The sequence below is a fragment of the Ovis canadensis genome, chromosome 13 (genome assembly GCF_042477335.2).
Source record: "Ovis canadensis isolate MfBH-ARS-UI-01 breed Bighorn chromosome 13, ARS-UI_OviCan_v2, whole genome shotgun sequence".
Classification (NCBI taxonomy): Eukaryota; Metazoa; Chordata; class Mammalia; order Artiodactyla; family Bovidae; genus Ovis; species Ovis canadensis.
In genome coordinates, this window is record NC_091257.1 from 61,749,771 (window position 1) to 61,765,690 (window position 15,920).

The following is a 15,920-nucleotide window of genomic DNA, read 5'->3' on the forward strand; positions in this document are numbered from 1 at the left end:
TTGATGCCAGGGCTGCTCAGAGGGGCCTGAACTGTCTTTTTAATTGTTGGTACATTCAGTTTTATTCCAGTGATGAGGTTACAGTCATAGGTCTTAATTTAGCCATTCGTTTCGTTTTTCTTGAAGACCTTGATTGGTATATCTGGGTCCTAACAAGATTTCAGTTGTACAGTTCAGTGAACAGTGGTTTGGTTTTATTTGTTAATATTCAGTTACCATTATGTGATAGCCAAGGACATCTGGGTAGACATACCATAATATTCAAGTAACTAGGAGAGAATAATTATAAGACCTATTATGGTTAGTATTCCAACTGTTCACTGTTTCTATGCTCATATGTGTGAGAGAGAGTGAGTGTGTGTGTATACACAGGTTATATTTGTGTGTATGTGTCTATATATATATGAATTACCTATATACTTGCCATTAGTAAAGCAGTGTATTTCTCTCTCCTGAATTTTGTTTCCCTATTCAGACCCAATGCATTAAGCTTGAACGAGAAAGCAAAATGCATGGTAACTTTGGTATTAAGCCACAGAAATAAATTATTATTTTTTCAGTTCAGTTCAGTCACTCAGCCATGTCCGACTCTTTGTGACCCCATGGACCACAGTACATCAGGCCTCCCTGTCCATCACCAACTCCCGGAGTTTATCCAAACTCATGTCCATTGACTCGGTGATGCCATCCCACCATTTCATCCTCTGTCGTCCCCTTCTCCTCCTGTATTCAGTCTTTCCCAGCATCATGGTCTTTTCAAATGAGTCAGCTCTTCGCATCAGGTAGCCAAAGTTTTCGAGTTTCAGCTTCAACATCAGTCCTTCCAGTGAACACTCAGGACTGATCTCTTTAAGATGGACTGGTTGGATCTCCTTGCAGTCCAAGGGACTCTCAAGAGTCTTCTCCAACACCACAGTTCAAAAGCATCAATTCTTTGGTGCTCAGCTTTCTTTATGGTCCAACTCTCACATCCCTACATGACTACTAGAAAAACCATAGCTTTGACTCTATGGACCTTTGTTGGCAGAGGAATGTCTCTGATTTTTAATATGCTATCTAGGTTGGTCATAACTTTCCTTCCAAAGAGTAAGTGTCTTTTGATTTTATGGCTGCAGTTACCATCTGCAGTGATTTTGGAGCCTCCTGAAATTAAGTCAGCCACTGTTTCCACTGTTTCCCCATCTATTTGTCATGAAGTGGTGGGACCAGATGCCATGATCTTAGTTCTCTGAATCTTGTGTTTTTAAGCCAACTTTTCCACTCTTCTCTTTCACTTTCATCAAGAGGCTTTTTAGTTCCTCTTCACTTTCTGCCATAATGGTGGTGTCATCTGCATATCTGAGGTTATTGATATTTCTCCCGGCAGTCTTGATGCCAGCTTGTGTTTCATCCAGCCCAGCATTTTGCATGATGTACTCTGCATATAAGTTGAATAAGCAGGGTGACAGTATACAGCCTTGACGTACTCCTTTTTCTGTTTGGAACCAGTCTCTTGTTCCATGTCCAGTTCTAACTGTTGCTTCCTGATCTGCATACAGGTTTCTCAAGAGGCAGGTCAAGTGGTCTGGTATTCCCATCTCTCAGAATTTTCCACAGTTTATTGTGATCCATACAGTCAAAGGCTTTGTTATAGTCAATAAAGTAGAAATAGATGTTTTTCTGAAACTCTCTTGCTTTTTTGATGATCAAGTGGATGTTGGCAATTTAATCTCTGGTTCCTCTGCTTTTTCTAAAACCAGCTTGAACATCTGGAAGTTCACAGTTCACGTACTGTTGAAGCCTGGCTTGGAGAATTTTGAGCATTACTTTGCTAGCATGTGATGTGAGTGCAGTTGTGTGGTGGTTTGAGCATTCTTTGGCATTGCCTTTCCTTGGGATAGGAATGAAAACTGACCTTTTCCAGTCCAGTGGCCACTGCTGAGTTTTCCAAATTTGCTGGCATATTATTTCTTGGAGTTATATCTATATAGCAAAAGAAATTTATAAAACATAATTATTCATGTCCACCTATGTATGCTATAAAATGATTATGTTTCACGAACTTTCCCACAGGGTGCATATGTAAATAACCAAATGAAATAAATGATATCTGAGCACTTCACACTTTGATTAGTTTAATACTACAGTGGCTCTCTGAACTGGATCCATTATTGTCTCCATTTTAAAGATGAGAAGACTTACATGATAGAGAAATCAAGCACCTTTTGCAAGTTCTTATATTTAATAAACTTCAGGGCCAAATTTTGAATCTCTGGCCCCAAATGCACGGTCCAGAGTGATAGGCTGCATTCCCCCAGAACACATGTGTGTCGGGGGCCCTCCTGTTTTGCACACTCATCTTGCCCCATGTGGCAGCATGTCTGGAAGGTCGCACTCAGCACAGGGGCCCGGTCAGCCCTCCCAGCTGCAGCTGGCTCCTGGTGGCTTTGCCGTGTGCACTAGAGACACCGTCGCTCCCATGCTCCCATGTCAGTGCCACCCGCATCACGGGCTGTGCTCTTCCTGGGCTCTGTCTGGGTATGTTATGCTCAAGACACTTCATTTCCAGCTCTGGGGTGTTTCCATGTCATTCACTTGATGGAATTTGGGCAGAAATGAGCTGTGCTTCATCATGACAGTTCAAGCTCAGGACATGAAAGGAGAACGGTGTTGAAGAAGCTGCCCAGGTGTTTTTGTTTTCCATTTCTGTATTAAAAGTAGGTTTCTCATTTCTCTCCAATGTGTGTTCTGTGTATCCAGGCTCACAGGAGTGTGTACAGGTGCTTCTGTTCATCCCCATACCCTGTCCTTTAATTATCTTATCCAGATCTTGCTTTTCTTCAACTTTGTTCCTCATTATGCTGCTTCAGTTACTTAAATGCTTGTAATGGCATCCTTGGTAATCGGATATGGGCCGTTTTTTGTTTACACATACGTTCTACAGCATTTTGATTACTGGTGTGGACACAGAGCCCTGGGAATGAATATCTTTGTGGAGTTTCTGTGGTTTTCGTGGGTCTGGGTGAGGAGCCTGCAGGTCACACCTTAACACTGGCAAGTGTGACCTCCTGCCTCTGTCATTTGTAGGCACGAGGACTGGACTTGTCCCGCGTGCGGACCTGTGTGGTGGTAGCAGAGGAGCGGCCTCGAATAGCACTCACCCAGTCTTTCTCGAAACTGTTCAAAGACCTGGGCCTCCACCCGCGGGCTGTTAGCACCTCGTTTGGCTGTCGAGTGAACCTGGCAATTTGCTTGCAGGTGAGTTTCCTTGATGCCAATAAGTGCTTGGGTCACAGAGTGACTTTTAAAGACAGGCATACAGCGCCAAACTGCTCACCACAGTTCCCTGCTGATGCTAACCCACATTTAGAAGGAATCTTTCAATCAAATGCATGCGGTTGGTGCACACTTGTTTCCTTTTTCTTTTAGTTAAAGTCTGCGTTTGCCAGTAACCATTATTCATAACTAGCATTCACAGGCTTATTCTGTCCTGGGACATTTTAAGTTTTGTAGCAAGAGTTGCTGTTTGTCCAAACCTCTCCAGTCAGGCTCTTTAAAGATGAGATACTAAACAAATGTTTCACTGTGGCAAGAAATCCTGTCCCTTGAAGTACTTAGTCTCTTGTATGCAGACAGTGATTGCTGTAGGGAGAATTCCAGTATGTTAAGCAGGTTCACAAATTTGCTCCTGTGGTGACACCATTGAAGTAACACTAAATTGCTGCATTTCTAAGGTAGAGCTGTAAGTGAGGCTGCCCTCGTAAGGTAGCCTTGCATCCTATGTGGCCAAAAATATCTGTTTCCTGTCTCTTCATTAGCCCACTTCTGACCATCTTCACTGTTCTTTCCTGCTCTGAACTCTTTACCTGAGATCTAGTTTATGAAGGTGAGGAAGGTTGTGTGGGAACCTCCCCCAGTGCCCTTCAGGCCGCCTCAGCCAAAATGAGCTGGTCCCAGGCTCAGCTTCAGGCTCTGTTCCTATGAGCATATGAAAAGGATAGGAACTTCCTGCACAGTAGGTGCTGGAGTGGAGGACAGTTGCTGCAACCAGCTCCTGGAGCTCCCCTCCCTACCACCTATCAAGTCCCCCATGTGTGGCCCGAGGTGCTGCTCCTAGTTCCCCTTGGGCAACCATGGGAAGCTCCTGGTCTGCTGACTCCTGGCTAGAGCTCTCAGTATTTGGACTTCGGAGACAAAGGACTGACTATCCCCACATGATCAGTCTGATGAGATCGCTTTAGAAAAATCAGTGACGGGAAGCTTTTCTGATTTTCATTAGATGTTCCTTGCCTCTGTCTCCCTTCTGTTTGAGTCAGCTCCATTTTTAAACATGTGTAACTACCAGAGTCCTTAAGAGTCCATTGAGCCTTGGTCTGTGATTGAAGTAATCTGAAGGATTGGATTGATTTGCCCAGCTAGTCCTTTACATGCTGAGATTTTCTTTTGCTCTTCACCTTTATCTGTTCTGCTTGAGAAGAAATGAGAAATGCACTCATTAGATGAATCCAGCTGTAGGATTCTGTAACACTCCCTTCTCCTGCAAGCAGTGGGGAGTGAATCAGGAGTCCACAGGAATCTGTGAGAGACAGGCTCCTGCCCACAGCGATGTTACTCTTCTCTCTCTCAGAATGCTGGAAGATGAAGGGAGAAGGACATAGAATAGATCCCATATTAACAAATATCATTTAGCACTTGTCCACTTCACACAGGCAACAAAGAATTCTACAACACTTTATTATATAAAATTAAAACTTTGTAGACACTAGAAATAAAGCACTTATGTTATTTACCTCTTTTTCTTATTTATTTCCATCTACTTAATCTGAAATGTTTTAATAAGTTTTTATAAGGAAGCAGTAAATTAAGTAGGAAAAGTAAAATACACTAAAAATAATAGAAAGGGTAGAGCTGACAGAAAATAAGGGTAAGAAGCCAAGAATGAAGTTGGCACATAGGTACTTGGCACCTTGTGGCCTGTGTCCTTACCACCTAGAACTGGACCTGGTGCTTTGTAAATATTTAATAAATATGTGTTGCAAGAATGTGTGGAATACTTGAAGTCCTATACTTTTAATAAAGAAAACTAATATATTCCTGTATGGAAAGCAGCCCCATCAGCCTGATGCCGAGGCAGAGGGGGCATTGCCAGTCCCTGGCCACAGTGCTCGTTTGGGAGCTTGGCAGCTTCTCTAAGAGTTTTTGTATGTTTTTTTCTGCTTGTGTGCTTTACTCTCATCGAACTTGCAGCCAGTTTTCCTTTTTCTGAATGGTCAGTATTAGAAAAGAACTGACAGTAGTAATGAGTCTGGCAGCAGAGATGGATCAGGTGAACTCAAGTGCGTCCCCCTGAGCAGTGCAGGCCTCCCCCTGCTGTGCCTGCAGCCAGGCGTGCCTCAGCGTTGCGAAATTCTGTGGTTTTGGGGGCTGGACCACGTGTGCTCACAGCAGGCTGTGGGCAGAACCCTGTTACCCCACATGTGGATGTGGGGTCTCTGGCATGCTCCATCCTGGGAGTGGCCTCTTGTCAGCCAGAGTCAGATTTTACTTAGAGAAACTCAAGACACAGTTCTGGCCCTCTGGGAACCACATGGACAGTACACATACAGATGAATTTTTCAGTAAGTGCGTAAAATATTCTTAGGAAAAATGAAGTAAGAGCATAAAAGGGGTACAGAGGAGGCAGTTTTATGGTTAGGGTAGCCAAGAAGGACAATGCTGAGTTGACAGTTCTGCAAAGTGCCCTGTGACGTGAACGTACAAAAACGTGGGCAAAAGCAGCAACAAGTGCAAGGCAGGATTGGTCAGTGGAAATGTTTATTTTCTATTAATTTTTGCATAAATAAAAAAATATGTGATTGTGATCCCAAACAAGATCTTCATGACCAAGATAACCATGATGGTGTGATCACTCACCTAGAACCAGACATCCTGGAGTGGGAAGTCAGGTGGGCCTTAGGAAGCATCACTACAAACAAAGCTAGTGGGGGTGATGGAATTCCAGCTGAGCTATTTCAAATCCTAAAAGATTATGCTGTTAAAGTGGAAATTTAAACTCCAGATTTAAATTTAGAAAATTTAGCAGTGGCCACAGGACTGGAAAAAATCAGTTTTCATTCCAATCCCAAAGAAAGGCAACACCAAAGAGTGTTCAGACTACCACACAGCTGTACTCATATCGCACGCTAGTAAAGTAATTCTCAAAATTCTCCAAGCCAGGCTTCAACAGTATGTGAACCATGAATTTTCAGATGTTCAAGACGGATTTATGAGTCTGAGGAACCAGATTTCAAATTGCCAACATCCGTTGGATCATAGAAAAAGCACGAGAGTTCCAGAAAAACATCTACTTCTGTTTTACTGACTAAGTCATAGCCTTTCACTGTGTGGATCACAACAAACTGGAAAATTCTTCAAGAGATGGGAATTCCAGACCACCTTACCTACCTACTGAGAAATCTGTATGCAGATGAAGAAGCAATAATTAGAACCAGATATTGAACAACAAACTGGTTCCAAATTGGGAAAGGAGTACATCAAGGCTGTATATTGTCACCCTGCTTATTTAACTTATATGCAGAGTACATCATGCAAAATGCTGGGCTGGATGAAGCACAAACTGGAATCAAGATTGCCAAGAGAAACATCAATAACCTCAAATACGCAGATGATGCCACTCTTACAGCAGAAAGTGAAGAAGAACTAAAGAGCACTCTTGATATAAGTGAAAGAGGAGAGTGAAAAAGCTGGCTTAAAACTCAGCATTCAAAAAGCTAAGATCATGGCATCTGGTCCCATCACTTCATGGCAAGTGTATGGGGAAACAATGGAAACAGTGAGAGACTTTATTTTCTTGGGCTCCAAAATCACTACAGATGGTGACTGCAGCCATGAAATTAAAAGGCACTTGCTCCTTGGAAAAAAAGCTATGACCAACCTAGACAGCATTTTAAAAATCAGAGACATTACTTTGCCAACAAAAGTCCATCTAGTCAAAGCTATTGTTTTTCCAGTAGTTCGTGTATGGATGTGAGAGTTGGACCATAAAGAAAGCTGAGCACCAAAGAATTGATGCTTTTGAACTGTGGTATTGGAGAAGACTCTCGAGAGTCCCTTGGACAGCAAGGAGATCAAACCAATCCATCCTAAAGGGAATCATTCCTGAATATTCGTTGGAAGGACTGATGCTGAAATAACTGCAATACTTTGGTCACCTGATGTGAAGAACTGACTCACTGGAAAAGACACTGCTGCTGGGAAAGATTGAAGGCAGGAGAAGGGAACGACGGAGGATGAGATGATTGGATGGCATCACTGACTCGATGGACATGAGTTTGAGTAAGCTCCAAGAGTTGTTGATGGACAGGGAGGCCTGGCATGCTGCAGTCCATGGGGTCGCTAAGAGTTGGGCATGACTGAGCGACTGAACTGATCCAAAACAAACAGAGAAGGCATAGCTTGAGGTCGAGGTCTGAGAGCAGAAGCGCCACGACTCTTGTTCCCATTATATTTCTGCAGGGCCTGACACATGAGAACTGTGTAATAAAGATATTAAATATACCAAAATTGAGTTTTTAAGAACGATTATACAAATAAGGAAAACAACGTGAAAAGTTATGAATTTTTAGAGACTGAATTTTTTACCAAAGAATATTTAGGAAACAAAAATCGGAAAATACAGACCAGCCAATAAATACCACCCATCTGCCTAGAGAGAATCACCATCAATTCCTTAATGTGAAAACATGAAAAACAGAAATGCTAAGGTGTTTCCCAAATTCCAAGCCCTGTCCTAAGTGCTTGAAGGTGTTGTGAAGGTCATGCCATTTTTTCTGGTAACCCCAGAATTACCAGCGTGTGTGAAATCAGTGAGTGTTGGTGGTTGTTTGAGGGCATGTTTTCTCAGCTGGATGGCCCACCATGCTTCCTCAGGGCCCTCGACTGGGCTGAGTGCTCTGGGAGAGGGCAGGCCTCCGGCTCTCGAGGTATGTAGCCAGGGACCTTGTCCAGATGAGGAGTGGAGCTGCATCTGAGCTGTGCTCTCAGAATCACATTTCTAGTGTCCATGGGCCCCCTTCTAGAAGTGCCCCCTGGTCTTGGGGAGTCTGAGTTGTGCAGCTAGCAGGTTGTGGTGACTGCAGAAAGAAATGTTGGTGATGTGTGAGATTCTGAGGTACCTGAGTGGCACAGCACTAGGCCAGACCCACACAGGACTGTGCCCATGCAGAAACCTGGGCTTGTTCCAGCTTTCTCGGGATGTCAGGAGAGACAGTCAGCCAGGGAAGATGTGCAGCATCCGAGGAGCTGCCCCAATGGCTTTAGGGTCTTTCCCCTGTGGACTCGGATGCTTTTGGATGGTGGAGGTGGGCACCAGAACCTGGCAGATGAGAGGGAAGGGGATGCAACGTCTTGGAGGACGGAGCTGAGGGGGAGGCAGGCTGGGGAGTCCCTCCCACACCACTGAGCGAGGAGCCTGAGGTTTGGTCCATGCTTCATGCATACTCTGAACTCTTTTCCTGTCCTAATCTTGTAGATGAGCAGGGCTAGACAGCCTGAAGATTGACAGACTTTCCAGGGTCACCTTTATTGTTGTAGTAAGAAACTTGAAGCTGTTTCAGTGAGGAACACTCGACAGATTTGGTCAATTAAATTCATACTCCCTGCTTTCTCAGTAAAGAACAGAAACTAGAGAAAAGTACCAGAAAATCAACACCCACTGACCATATGTATGAAAAGCAGTTCCTCAGGCCCACCTGCCCGTGGCCAGTCATCTGTTACCTCCTCTGTTGCTCTGTGGATATGTGAACATCTTTTTAGATTTTTTTTTAGCCTTTAATGGTACAGTGATTGATTTTAATGATTTCCATATTTGACATTGTTTTTGATCTTCTTTTTACTTTGTTCTCTGCTTTTTGCATTCTCCTCCCCACCCCTCCCTCTTCTTCATCCCACTTTTACTGCTGGGTTGTCTGTTTCTGTGTCTGTGTGTGTCCTCGATGTTCGGTTTCTGTTGGTCTGGTGTCCTCTGCTCCCACCTCCTGCTGCTGTAGCCTCACCGGCTGTGGAAGCTGGCCGAGCAGGTAGGGACTTCCCGCCCGTCCACACCAGTGCCTGCAACCACACAGTTTCATCAGCTCCCAGCAGTGGGCAGACTAGGAGTTGAGTGCGGAGATGGGCTGGGCTTGTGGACCCGTGGGCAGGAGGGCTGACAGCCAGCGTGATGTCATGTCTCAGATCTCTTCAGATGTCTTGCATTTGTGACAAACGCTGTGCTTCCATTTACACGATCTGTGGTGTCTTTGCCAGTTTGGGGTCATCTCTGTTTTGCTTCACTTTTTGCTTCTAGTGACCTGTTTTCTGATTTGTTGGTTTTTAATTGGCCTCTTGTGGTTACGTGCTTTGCATTGCTCAGACCACAAACTGTTCCTCCACTCAGCTCTGGTCTGTGACACAGCCCCTGGAGTAGCCGCAGGTCAGCGAGGGTGCTGTGTCCTCACGGCAGGGCAGCTCCTCCTCCAGGCTGATTGCATGTGCTTTCTCAGGGGGCGGGGGAGGTTATCGTGTGGTCCAGTGTGGTGTAATGAAGGTGCCTTTATTTTTTTCTTTTTCTTATATTGAAGTGTGCCTTTGATATAAGGTTAAGATTCTCTCGTGAAGAATTTTAGTGTAGTTCTTCAAATAAATCTGAGAGTCTCCTTATTTTTTGGCAGATTTTTTTTTTTAGGTTCTCTCTTTTTCTACCAAAAGTAGTGCATTACTTTCCCAGGAAATGTATGTAGAATTTTTGTTTGTAATGTAGCTTTAATGCCATTGCTGTTATATAAACAGAGATCATTGTTCAGAAGTCAACTCGGTATGTATTTTGAAGAGATTTATGATCCTAAGATAAGATTTCAGGACCCTGTGTTCAAATAAATAATTCAGACCACAGGGTGCTGCCCAGATGACCAGTGATAAAACATGTTACCTCCCTGATTTATGTCTTGGGCAAAAATGGCCTCCCACCCTGGAGGAAAACCAGGGCACAAGTAGAACCAGAATGAACAAGATCCTTGCCTTTTATCTCTTCTTTCTCAGTCTGTCAGCTCATGTCACATGTTCTGCTTCAGTACCTTGAGCTCTGAAAATACACTTTCGGGGATGCATGTGGTGAAAGCCTCTCAGCAAATGATGCTTCACTTCCTCAGCAATCTGCTTTTGCCAACGCTACCTCTGTAGTTTCAGCCTCTTTTTGTTTGGCGAGATTCCCCTTTCCTTTCTAATTTTTATAAATGATTAGCAGTCAAGCTATGTGAAAGTCAGTATTATCTTAGTAAGATATTCTTTCAGAGTTAGGTTATCAAGGGAGAGGTGTGGTTTTAGTGCTTTTGGGTTTTGTTCAGTTTCAGACCTTACCAAAGAAATATTCCCAGTCAGTAGGAAGCACAGATGTAGCTCCTCCTAGGCAAACGGGATTAATCGCATTGTGTCCTTGCTTGCAGGGAACATCGGGGCCCGATCCGACCACCGTCTATGTGGACATGAGAGCTCTGAGACACGACAGGTATTGTGACTTTGTCTCCCGGCACCCAGCGTGCAGCGCTCCTCTGGAAGGAGGAGTGCAGTCATCTGTCCTGAGAGCAGGGGCCACGGAGTGAGCTTTCACAGCACTCCATGTTCATCACCTCACATCCCACCAGGGCAGCAGCTCCTGATTCTGAGAATAGCTGTCCCAGAGCCGCTGAAGTCAGAGTGGCCTTTTCTCACACTCTGTCAGACTTGACATTTTCTTGAACACTAGTCAGCCACTGTTTTGCACCTCATAAAATATCAACACTGCTCACATTTCTTTGCATGAATGGAAAATTTTTGTCAAGGCATTCCCAAGAAAAACTAAACTGTAAGTCAAGTTACCTTTCTGTGCAGCTTCCTAATAAGCAGCCTTGAGCAAGAAAAAGGGAGTGTGCTGGTGGATGCTTGTGAGTCCACCTCAAGGGGTGGGACAGAAGGTGGGGACAAGATCAGGAATCTGTCGCAGAACTTCAGCTCCCAAAGGGGTCCCTCCTGATGTGCCTGAGGGGGAGAGAATTCTGTCGTTTTTCTACAGGCGTCCCCAGTGATTGGGTGGTTTCTCTGTGTGGTTGTGGAGATGCCCGTGCATTGCTGTTTCTTTGACATGATAATAGAGTGACTCTGGTACAAAGAGTCCTTTTATAAGTAGCTAGAGGTGCTTGTGGATGTGTCTGCTTGTTCTCAGTGGTGCCTGCCGACGTGCATTTTCTCACAACATGTGAGAGAGCTGGGGAGAGTTGTGGGTGGGAAACCAGGAGCCCCTGCCTGGCCTGGCCACGTGTGTTCTTCTTGCCTGCTGAGTTCGCATGTGAGAGTGTGTCGGGGGTAAGGCTGCAGAGGGGCCTGGCGTGCCGTGCCAGCCAGTCACACCCGGGTGGTGTTCCCCACCACGGATGGGTTGCCATGGTGCCATGTCTGATGAGCATGATGTGGGAAGTGGTCCTGGTGGCATATGGTGGGTGGAGGCCAGCGAGGCAGCTGAACATCTTGCAGTGGCCAGGACAGGCCTCTGCCGCACAGCAGATGACCAGAATGGCAGCAGTGCTGAGACTAAGAAGCACTTTGTTCCCTTGAATGCTTTGTTCTGCTTCACTCTTGGTGGTGCCTCCTGCCCCTGGAACCCTCGTTTTAGACCCCGCTGTTCACAGGGACTCCCAGGAGACAGCCCATCTAGTAGCAGAGAGCACCACTGGCCCCCAAGAGACACCAGCCCCCTGCAGCAGAGGCCTATTCAGACATCTTCAAGATGGAGACCCTTAGCGCTGAAGAGATTAAGTGACCTCTTTTGGGGGCATAACATTTCCAAACATAACTAGTAGGCTTTAAAAAGAAATTTGCTTTACTCCCTACAAAAATTATTTGAAGATAGTTTTATGTTGGGTTGGCCCAAAACGGTCACTGGGGTTTTTCCCTAAGATGCTGTTGTGGGCGCGCCGGATACAGAACACCATCAGCACACTTAACGCAGGGCTGCCTGGTGGACCAGACTAGGCTCCATCGGCTTCTCTTGGTGTGAGTGGCGCTCGTCCTCCAGGTCACCAGTGACCACTGGAGTGGCCATCAAGAGACAGGTGCCCCTCCTGACCAGCGCCAAGACACGCCACACTGGCTGTTCTCCATGGCTCTGAAGTGACCAGCTCCTGACAGCACTCGTGGGGCAGAAGTTGTGCTTTCCTGACTGTGCCATGTCCTGGGAGTGCTGGGTGATGGTGTGCAGTCAGGAGAGAGCCTCCCTGTCTGTGGTGCACAGGCGGTGGACAGAGCTGCCCTCCCGCCCCAGCCTATGCCCTCTTATCTCCCACAAGTTTCCTGGGTTTCTGTGAGCCCCTATCCCTCTCATATGTGCTGCACGTGTGTGCATCTCTTTCAGCTCTTCCAGGAAACACAGCTCTGCCTTCTTCTAGGGATGGTTTTTTCTTTGCTCTTGTGGATATTCTCAAGTGGGTGAAAGACCCCCCCAACCCCCACCATGTGGCATTTGCTGACAAGACAGGATCATCCCTGAGTGGTCCTGGTGCCCCTTCCTGCTTGCCTGGAGTCACTGACACAGAGCACTGTTCCATGGTGGCCAGAGAAGAAACTCTTTGTCCGCCCTTGCATGCTTGCCCAGGTCCCTGCCACCACTCAGCAGTGGGGAGGCTGCAGGGAAATTCTTAGCAGGAGAGTTTCCGTATTTCAGATAAGGTCCACCTGCCCAGCAGGGACAGGAGACAAGATGAACTCTGAGGGCAGGATGAGGACGGGAGGCTGGTTGCCCTGAAGCAACTAGAGAAAGAAGGACAAACAAAACCCAAAGTTAATACCAGAAAGAAAGCATACAGATCAGAGCAGAAAAAAGTGAAATAGAAACAAAATAGTAGTAAAGATGAATAAAACTAAAAGGATGGTTCATTGACAAGACAAATAAAATTGATAACTTTTAGCCCAGATTTATCAAGGAAAAAAGAGAAATCAAATTGATAAAATTAGAAATGAGGGTGTTCTTCCACTCCATTTTCCTGAAGTAAAAGTTGTCTGTAGATGATTGGTCAGCATCACACTCTGAGAGTAACATGGAGAGAACTGAACCCAGTCATGGGATAAAGTAATACAGCTGAGGAGGGCTCAGTGGGCTGGGTTGTGACTGGCACCAGGGTCCTCCACAGTTCTTGAGTACCTCACCAGCAAATAGTTCTTAGATTGAAAAGCACTTCTTTCCAGAAAGGAGATTTTGCTGTCTGGACTGGCCAGTCCTCTCCAGTGTGCCTGGCTGAGGCGGTGGATGCTGTGCTGTGGGGCCTGCAGCCCCCTGTGTTTGCAGGGGACAAGCCCAAGAGGTCTCCTGTCACAGGAGTGGTGGCCCTTTGAGGAATGCAGCTTAATCCTCACTCTCCCTTTTCTGCACACGCTGTGTTGACCCCATTACATCAATGCAGAGTCGTCCCTGACGTTTGTGGGTTGATAGGTGGGGCTGCGTCTCCATACTCTTGTGGCCTGGGTGGTGGCCCCCACTGTCTCCTCTCTGCCATTGTCTGCTTTTTCTTTGACTTCTCAACTCCCTTTGCATTGGGTAATGCTTGTCAACAGAGCTAATGTGCCTGTCAAACTGCTGGGCATTGACCCAAGTCCTAGATGTGGAGGAGGGAGCCAGGGTCCAGACCACACAGTAACACCTTCTGTTTTTCTTTGTAGAGTACGCTTAGTGGAAAGAGGCTCTCCTCATAGTTTGCCCCTGATGGAGTCAGGAAAAGTAAGTACAGAAGAAAGGCATGTGCATATACATTTGAACACAAATCTCAGTTTGGGGGCTTTGGAAAGTTAAGAAGTACATGGAAGACTATTTCCAAAAAAAGTTTTTCTTGAAAAGTAATATGTCAAGTCCAGAGTTGGACACAACTGAGCAACTGAACTGAACTGAATATATCAAGTGGTTTTGACCATGAGCCCAGAAAGTCAAAGGAAGCCCCAGGGCCATGGCACCTTCTCTCTTGTTCTGTTCTGTGTGGCTTCCACTCCCACAGGTGTCTCCGGGTCTACAGCAGCTTTTCCAACTCCAGCCCTTCCTTGCATTCCACCCAGAGGAGGAGCAGCAGGAAAAGGAGGAGGCTGCAGGGACGGCTCCTCAGCCTATTCACTCACACTTAGCACCTCTGGGCATGGTTACCCCACCTGAGAAAGGCAGGCTGGCAGTGTCATCAGCACATTGGGTCCAAATGTCCATGGGCCTGGCCAGCAGGCAGAGCTTGTTTACTGTGGAACTAGACAAAGACTGGTCATCATGACAGCTAGTCGTTCCTGCCATGTCATTTATAGAACTAAAGTGCAAGGAATGTATTTAAACCTGAATGAAGACTCTTTTCCCCGGCCCCTATTGTCAGATCTCTTCTCCACTTAACATGATTCTAGAGGCATGTTGTTTGGGACCTTTTACAGTCTGTGTCTTCACGGCTGACTGGTTAGAGTTCTTGGTACTGTTTTTAAGGTGGGATTCAGCACTTCCCACCCACCCAGCTCGACCTGGTGGGCCACTCACCAGACATGCTCCCGTAGCTCTCACCACAGGTGTGTTGCCTTACCTCAGCTGCACAGTTAGTAGCTGAACCAAGAGGGGCTCCAGTCTAAATTTCCAGAATCAGCTTTTGATTCTTTACATGGTTCCAGTGGAATTCAGAGCATTTCTGAGCTAAACGTCCATTAAGAAGGAGGTGCTCAGTATCAACGTTGTGCTATTGTCAGCCAACAGGCAAAGTGGGCACTGTGGCAGAGGAGGGGCAGGGCCGCAGGGACGTCGTCCACTTGGTGCGGCAGACGCTCTGGTGGGACTGCTGCCTCTTCCAGACACCACAAAGCAGCTCCGCTAGTTCTCCTTTGCAAGCATCAAGCTTGTTAAATTATATCATCTGTCATGTTTCTGTTCAAAGTCTCACTTTTAGGATCATTTTAACACAGGCTCTTTTATTGTAAATAATTACAATGAAATGTCATTGGTTTGCTGTCATTATGTGATACTGTGGTATGCAATTTTGATTTAAAGCCATTCACTTTCTAAACCATTTTAATAGCGAAAACACGCACTTGGCATGAAGCATCTGCCTGTCTGCCACTAACAAGACTGTTCCTTCCCACATAGATACTTCCAGGGGTGCGGATCATCATTGCCAATCCAGAAACGAAAGGACCCTTGGGAGACTCACACCTGGGCGAGGTGAGAAATGGGATGGGTATCTGTGAAGGTTCAGGATTATGAGGTGGTGTTTACTTAGCGAGTATCACATTTCTCTCCAAAACATTTAGCAAAGAGGGAACTTCCTGTGTATGGGCAGAGTTTCCTTGTTTTTCAGCTCTCCATTTGAGTTCCATGTGCCTGCTTCACAGCAGAGAAGTCTTTCATCAGGAACATGATAGAGAATGTGCAGAGGGAATCTTGCCAAACCCAGAATCATAGCAGCACCAACAACCATGGCAGGCAGGCTGGGGACATGACGGTGTTTGTCCGGGTCAGAAAGTCACTTTTACTCCCTTGTATTGACGATGCAACCTACCCAGTGACTCCCCACCCACCCTGTGCCCTGCACACTGCTGGGTGCATGCAGCCGCAGGAGACCCTTCCTGGGCTGCTGGCCAGGAGTGCCCCTCTGCCCTTCCTGTCCACCTCACTCCCTGATTAACTTGCTTCCAACACATCTGCCTCCCCATTTTCCTCTCCAAGGCCAGGCCACAGTGACCATGACATGCCCACAAGGACACTCCTGTAGGTGCCACCCACCCTGTGGTCAGCTGCCTCTCTTCTTCTAACCTATCCTGGTCACACACACAACACTGCCGTTGATGGCACCTTTAACTCACACACCAGCCCCGCCGCTCTCTAGGGCACCATGCCACACACACGTATGTGTACACAGGGAGGGAGTGGT

General features: G+C 46.2%; 1 protein-coding gene across 5 annotated transcripts in view; it reads left to right on the forward strand.

Moving 5' to 3' along the window:
- The window catches only part of DIP2C (disco interacting protein 2 homolog C), a 308,047-nt gene that overhangs the window by 280,256 nt on the left and 11,871 nt on the right, over positions 1-15,920 (forward strand). For 2 of the 5 annotated variants that reach the window (XM_069547940.1, XM_069547942.1), the window contains 5 exons: positions 3,067-3,237; positions 9,027-9,056; positions 10,458-10,519; positions 13,699-13,756; positions 15,137-15,211. In XM_069547940.1, the coding sequence (XP_069404041.1) occupies positions 3,067-3,237; positions 9,027-9,056; positions 10,458-10,519; positions 13,699-13,756; positions 15,137-15,211 (396 nt within the window). The remainder of the gene's footprint in view (positions 1-3,066; positions 3,238-9,026; positions 9,057-10,457; positions 10,520-13,698; positions 13,757-15,136; positions 15,212-15,920) is intronic. The other 3 variants (XM_069547941.1, XM_069547943.1, XM_069547944.1) reach the window with 2 other exon arrangements.